This window comes from Pelophylax lessonae (genome assembly GCF_965119305.1).
Source record: "Pelophylax lessonae genome assembly, chromosome: 2".
Taxonomy (NCBI): Eukaryota; Metazoa; Chordata; class Amphibia; order Anura; family Ranidae; genus Pelophylax; species Pelophylax lessonae.
The window spans coordinates 50,040,020-50,046,960 of record NC_138769.1 but is presented as its reverse complement, the minus strand read 5'-3'; the positions used below and the strand labels follow the sequence as shown (position 1 = coordinate 50,046,960).

General features: G+C 47.5%; 1 protein-coding gene across 1 annotated transcript in view; it reads right to left on the bottom strand.

Annotated features, from left to right (window-relative positions):
• Nucleotides 1-622: 622 nt before the first annotated feature.
• The window catches only part of BACE2 (beta-secretase 2), a 106,318-nt gene continuing 99,999 nt past the window's right edge, over nucleotides 623-6,941 (bottom strand). Inside the window, exon 9 of the mRNA XM_082245628.1 lies at nucleotides 623-1,125. Within this exon, the coding sequence (XP_082101754.1) occupies nucleotides 881-1,125 (245 nt within the window). The 3' untranslated portion in view covers nucleotides 623-880. The remainder of the gene's footprint in view (nucleotides 1,126-6,941) is intronic.

Here is a 6,941-nt window from a genome sequence, read left to right as displayed (position 1 = left end):
GCAAAACACAAAAATATTGGCCATATCTTGCTTAATGCATTGATTTCCTATGATCGTCAGCGCCATCTTGTGGCCATAAGGTGGTATTTGCCTGATTGAGTTATTTCAGGAAAATATGTACATTATGGCCACTGGATGGAGGTAACAATCATAGGAAATCAACCTATTAAGCAAAATGTGTCCAGAATTTCTGAGGATTAGGCGAATGCTTTTGACTTTACCCAATACATGCTTTATCCATAGTGAGGGCAAGTATAACCCAAAAGAGGACAGAGACAAAAATATAAGCCTTGCAGGGGATCAAAAAAATATATGTTGTAGACTTCTACTTAATGCAAGGCTTGCCTCCAGACCCATAAGTGGCAACACGTGGTATTGACTATAGGCTGCTCAGGTCATTGTGGTTGGGACATTCTGGCTTATCCTACACTGCGAAGGCTGGTGTGTAGGGGGTTGAAGTTCCACTTAGAAGGGGTTCCAGGAATGTCAGAAATGTGTGTGGGTGCCTTAAGATTCAGACTGTTCAAAATCCATGTAAAGTTTACTATGCCTCCTAAGTAGAGGTTCACTTTAAGAGTAGCAAGGATACCAACATTATGGCTTAAGTGGTCATGGCTTTTTTTTTTTTTTTTTTTCAAACATCAAAGTCCACAGTGCATCCAGTTAGAAAATGATCAGTACAGTAGTAAGACATCGCCCTGGTGGCGTACTTTGAAATTTGTACGGAACGTGAAAAGGTAATAAGTTACAAATGCCACTTGCTGTGGACAGCTTTGGTTGTGACTGCGACATTCCCAGCAGCAAAAAATAAAGTAACTGGGTGAGAAAACACCATGTCCGCTGGCCAAAAGCTCCTTTTTGGTGTACAGAGTCCTCTTGGCTATTTCCAACGATGGCGTACCAGAGAAGACTCATCGTTGACAACCTCTGGGTCGTCATTCCGTCTGTTAGGAATAAGCAGCAAGACCACCAGCACCAGCAGAATAATGCCGCAAAAAGTCATGAGAGCATACGATACAATCCACATGATGGGCTCTCGGAGCGGGTTGCTGGCGATGCAGTTACTGGATATGTCCGCGGTGCTGAACGGACCGGCCATCTCTGAGACCCGTATGCCATTCACTTCTGCAAACAAAAAACAAAAGAAAGATGAGAATAATCTTGTGTAATCTCCAATAATTGTGACATTTCCACTTAATGTGATACTAAACACGCACTGTTTAATTGACCTTGTCCCTTCTATTTCTGTATATGGATGATGGCACTGTAATTATTTTAATAAAGAAAATACTAAACAAGTACCTTTTTCCTAATCAATATACAGCTGTCACATGATCCAGCTCTCTCCCAGCCTGTCTGCAGGGAAACATAAGCAGGAGGAGCTTCTCATCCTCTGCTGCTGGTCACTTGTTCAAAATAAAATAAAAAAACAGCCTTTGGAATAGAGACTAAAAGTAAACAATTCATATCAAACTGTTTAAAATTGTCATACAAATACAATATCTCACAAAAGTGAGTACACCCCTCACATTTTTGTAAATATTTTAATATATATTTTCATGTGACAACACTGAAGAAATTACACTTTGATACAATGTAAAGTAGTGAGTGTACAGCTTGTATAACAGTGTCAATTTTCTGTCCCCTCAAAATAACTCAACACACAGCCATTAATGTCTAAACCGCTGGCAACAAAAGTGAATACACCCCTAAGTGAAAATGTCCAAATTGGGCCCAATTACCCATTTTCCCTCCCCGGTGTCATATGAATCGTTTGTGTTACAAGGTCTCAGGTGTGAATGGGGAGTAGGTGTGCTAAAATTGGTGTTATCACTCTCACATACTGGTCACTGGAGGTTCAACATAGCACCTCATGGCAAAGAACTCTCCGAGGATCTGAACAAAATTTTTGCTGTACATAAAAGATGGCCTAGACTATAAGAAGATTGCCAAAACCCTGAAACTAAGCTGCAGCATGGTGGCCAAGACCATACAGCGGTTTAACATGACAGGCCTCGCCATGGTCGACCAAAGATGTTGAGTGCACATGCTCAGTGTCATATCCAGAGGTTGTCTTTGGGAAAAAAATGTATGAGTGCTGCCAGCATTGCTGCAGAGGTTGAAGGGGTGGGGGGTCAGCCTGCCAGTGCTCAGACCATATGCCACACACTGCATCAAGATGGCCTGCATGGCTGTCATCCCAGAAGGAAGCCTCTTCTAAAGATGATGCACAAGAAAGCCTGCAAAAAGTTTGCTGAGGACAAGCAGACTAAGGACATGGGATTACAGGGACCATGTCCTGTGGTCTGATGAGACCAAGATAAACTTATTTGGTTCAAATGGTGTCAAGTGTGTGTGGCGGCAACCAGGTGAGCAGCACAAAGACAAGTGTGTCTTGCCTACAGTCAAGCATGGTGGTGGAAGTGTCATGGTCTGGGGCTGCATGAATGCTGCCGGCAGTGGGGAGCTACAGTTCATTGGAGGGAACTATGAATGCCAACATGTACTGGGACATATTGAAACAGAGCATGATCCCCTCCCTTCGAAGACTGGGCCCCAGGGCAGTATTCCAACATGATAAGGACCCAAAACACACCTCCAAGATGACCACTGCCTTGCTAAAGAAGCTGAGGGTAAAGGTGATGGACTGACCAAGCAAGTCTCCAGACCTAAACCCTATTGAGCATCTGTGGGGCATCCTCAAGCAGAAGTTGGATGAGCGAAAGTTCTCCAACATCCACCAGCTCCGTGATGTCATCATGTGGGAGTGGAAGAGGACTCCAGTGGCAACCTGTGAAGCTCTGGTGAACGGCATGCTCAATAGGGTTAGGGCAGTACTAGAAAATAATAGTGGCCACACAAAATATTGACACTTTGGGCCCAATTTGGACATTTTTACTGTGCAATTGTCCCTATCTCTTCCTCCCATCCAGCTCCAGCAGAGCATCTGCTCAGAGTGGTAGAGACAGCAGTCGGCAGCGGGAGGAAGAGTGTCAGCGGAGGAGCGGCTTCTGGACAGGCAGAGGTGGCAGGATCTCAGCACCGCTCTGCAGTGCAGGTAGCCCCACGAGCCAGGGTCAGTCCTGTGGGTGGAGGATGTAGGCAGCCAGTCGGGGGATGATGCGGGCTGGAGACAGGAAGATGGTGCCTTGGGAGACAGCCCAGCAGAGGATGACAGTGACTCTGGGCGTGAGGAGCGGGAGGACGTGTCTGCGGTGGAACTCTGCACTACGGCTGGGGGACCCTCTATCCCAGCGCAGCCTGGTAAGTCTCCTTTCTGAAGGTCTTCTTATTGTCATTAAGCCTTGGAGGATTTGTTGGCGATTTGGGGGGGGGGGGTAACGGCGGTTCTGGGTCTAGTAGTGAGGGGGACTATGGGATGAGGGAATTGCTGGCGGGTGTTCATGAACTTCTGGGCTGCTTGGAAGCCGTGTTGTGCCAGGGTTTGCCTCATGGGCTGTTGGGGCCACTAGTGGCTTGGTTGTTGTTGGGCCATCTACGATAGCCATTTCTCCTCCTTCAGCGAGTGTGGATCCGGTTCCTGCTCGGTTACGGAGGCCCCTCGTCCTGCTGAGGAGGTCCGGACATTGGATCAGACAGGTAAGGATTCCGCGACAAGGGCTGACAGCATTAGGCTGGCAGATTCTGTAGGATGCAAAGTTTGTTTGCTTCGAGGGTCCGTTAGGGGCACATTTAAAGCCGGAGGTGAAGGATAAGATTTGGAAGGGTGACGTTGACATCTTCTCGTTGCTTCCACTTGAAAAGTTCAACCTGGATAGGGGTAAGTCTGACGACAGCAAAAAGGAAGACAAGGAGAAGCGGCGGTATCGCCTGATCCCACCTACCTTCACAAATTGGTTACAAGCCTTTGCAATTCTGGCGGGCGTCATAGGGGAAAAGGCGCCAGAGCATTGCTCCTTGTTGTTTTATTATTTGGATGCGATAGGGGAGGCTCATTGTATTTGCAGGGGACTGGCCTGGCTGTACTACGATGAACAGTTCCGCCAACGGAAGGCTGTCTGTCAATCCTTATGCTGGGATCATAAGGACATCTGTGGATGCGGCTGATAACATTGACGCGGGCTAGTAATCAGTTTTTTCAGTCTGGGGCCGGTGGAGCCCATACCTCGGGTCAGCTGGCCGGTAAGAAGGGGTATTGCTGGCAATTCAAAGGGGGAAGCTGCAAGTTTGGATCCAGGTGTTGATTCAAGCATAAGTGCTCCGGCTGCGGAGACTTTCATTCATATACTCGGTGTGCCCAAAAAGGAAAAGGTAGGTCTAGCAACGCTTCGGGGAAAAAGGGAAGACTCCGGTGAGAATGGCAAGGATGCTTCCTTTTCTAAATAGATACCAAAAAGCGGCTTGTCTACTGCAACAGGGTTTCTCATTTGGTTTTCGGATCCCCTGCAGTCTTGCTTCCACCCCTTCCCCTTCAGACAATTTACGCTCGGCGGGCACACGCTGCTGTGGTCACGGAGAAACTTTAGAAGGAGGTGGCGTTGGGTTGAATAGCGGGTCCTTTTAGCTCTCCTCCTTTGCCAAATTTGGTGATTTCTCCATTGGGGGAAGTCCCAAAGAAGGAGCCCAACAAGTTTTGATTGATTCATTATTTTTGTTTTCAAAAAGTGGATCGGTTAATGAACATATTGATCCTGATTTGTGTTCGGTCTCCTACACCTCTTTTGACGCAGCGGTTTGTTTGGCTCGGTGCTACGGTCAGGGGACTCTGTTGACAAAACTGAAATTAAGGCGGCCTTTCATCTCCTTCTAATTCATCCAGACAGTTTTCATCTGCTGAGTTGTAGGTGGTTAGACGGTTTTTATGTGGACCGCTGTCTGCCTATGGGCTGTTCCATCTCTTGCTCGTTGTTTGAGACATTTAGTTCTTCTTTGAGTGGGTGGTGCGGGATGTGTCTGGGATTCCTTCCGTCATTCACTACCTGGATAACTTCCTGTGTCTTGGTCCTGCGTCTTCTTCTCATTGCCGGGTTCTTCTGATGACGGTGCAACATGTAGCTGATCGCTTCGGTGTTCCCTTGGCTCCGGATAAGATGCAGGGCCCTTCAACGGTTTTAAGTTTTTTGGGTATTGTGATTGACACAGTGGCCATGGAGTGCCGTCTGCCAGAGGACAAGTTGGAGGATTTAAAAACGACAGTTTCGTTGACAACGAAGAGTGATAAGGTAACGCTACGACAACTTCAATCCCTTCTCGGAAAGCATAACTTTGCTTGTCGTATCATGCCCATGGGCAGGATGTTTAACCGGCGGTTGGCAGCGGCTACAGCAGGGGTTAAGGCTCCTGGGCATCACATCCGACTTACGAGGAATCTCAAGGCTGACCTGCTAGTTTGGGAGACTTTTTTGGAGTTTTATAACAGCAGGTCAGTGTGGATATCGAAAGCAATGGGCAATTGTGATTTGGAACTTTTGACGTACGCCGCTGGATCAGCCGGATACGGTGCGTATTTTGGCGGTTGGTCATGTGCAGGGCCTTGGCCTGAGGAGTGGAAGGCAGCGGGCCTTACTAAAAACTTGGTGCTGTTGGAATTGTTTCCGATTGTGCTTTAAATGGAATTGCTGGGCTCGTTTTTGCAGAACAAGAGGGTCCATTTTAATTGTGATAATTTAGGAGTGGTCGGGGCGATCAACAGGGTATCTGCGTCATCCCCCTCCAGTAGTTTGTTTGCTTTGGCATTTGGTTTTGACTTGTTTACTCTTTGTATGGTGTGCATATTCCGGGCTGTACTAATACACTGGCCGACGCTCTCAGTCTCAATGGAACAAGTTTTGTTAGTTGGCACCGGAGGCGGAGCAATTGGAAGTTCCTTGTCCGGAATGGCTGTGGAAGATTACTTTGTAATAACAGCCGCTGGTTCACCGTTCGGTGAGCGAGACTACGCGGTCAGCTTATTCCAAGGTGTGGACGGAGTGGTTTAGCTCGGTGGGTGGTGAGCGCAGGGTGTTATTGGAACAGGAAGCTGTGTTGCGGGTATTGCATTTTGTTTGTAGAAATTATCAGAATGGGGTTTCAGTGTCAGTGCTGAACCGTAAATTGTCGGGTTTAGCCTTTTTATTTAAACTTTTGGGCGGTACTGACTATACTAAGGATTTTTTGGTTAGGCAAGAGGTGCGTGGGTACCGGAAGGGGAGGCGCCCAGCAGAAGCACGACGGCCTGTGTCGTTTGAGTTGCTGGGTTCCTTGTTCAACATTCTCCCTAGGGTGTGTTCATCCTCTTATGAGATAGTATTATTTAAGGCGGCATTTGCATTGGCCTTTCTCTGGGCTTTGCGCATTGGGGAACTGGTTAGTTCTTCAAAACGGGGCCGGGTGGCCTTATAACGTCTGACGTGGAAAGTGGTGTCTGGTCAGTTGCCTGGGATGGTGTGCATTTGAATGAGGTTGGGATGGACTTGTGGTGTTTTGGGCCTGTAAGAGGGCATTCAAAGGGCCCTGTGGGTGTGGAGGGCCGCACAAACATAAGGTGTCATGTTTGTGTGGTGGTGGCGGGGTGCAAGGTCCTTGTAGGTTACTGTGGGCACCAAAAAAAGGTACTTGGTAAGGACCCGTCTGAGGTACAGCTCCCAGTTGTGCTAATGGAGGTATCTGCGGCGGGTTGTCTTGAGTCGGTGGTGCTGCGGCTGGAGGTCTGTTAAGTAGGTCGCAGGTATTTTTCTTGTGAGTAACTCCTTCTAGGACCTTGAGGCTCCAGTTACACTGTATTTACCTGGTATTTAAGTTATGTTGTTTGTTATTTATTACTTTGGTTAATAAAAGGCTACTTTGGCCATGAACTCCACCTGGTTGTCAGTGTGATTATTGAAGGGGTTGGAGGGTATGGTACAGGTCAAAGCGGAAGCACAAGACGTCTTTAGTACCCTAGTCAAGGAATTTTTATCACTCCAGGCGCAATCTTATTTTTAAGTTGGTTCAACTTTCTG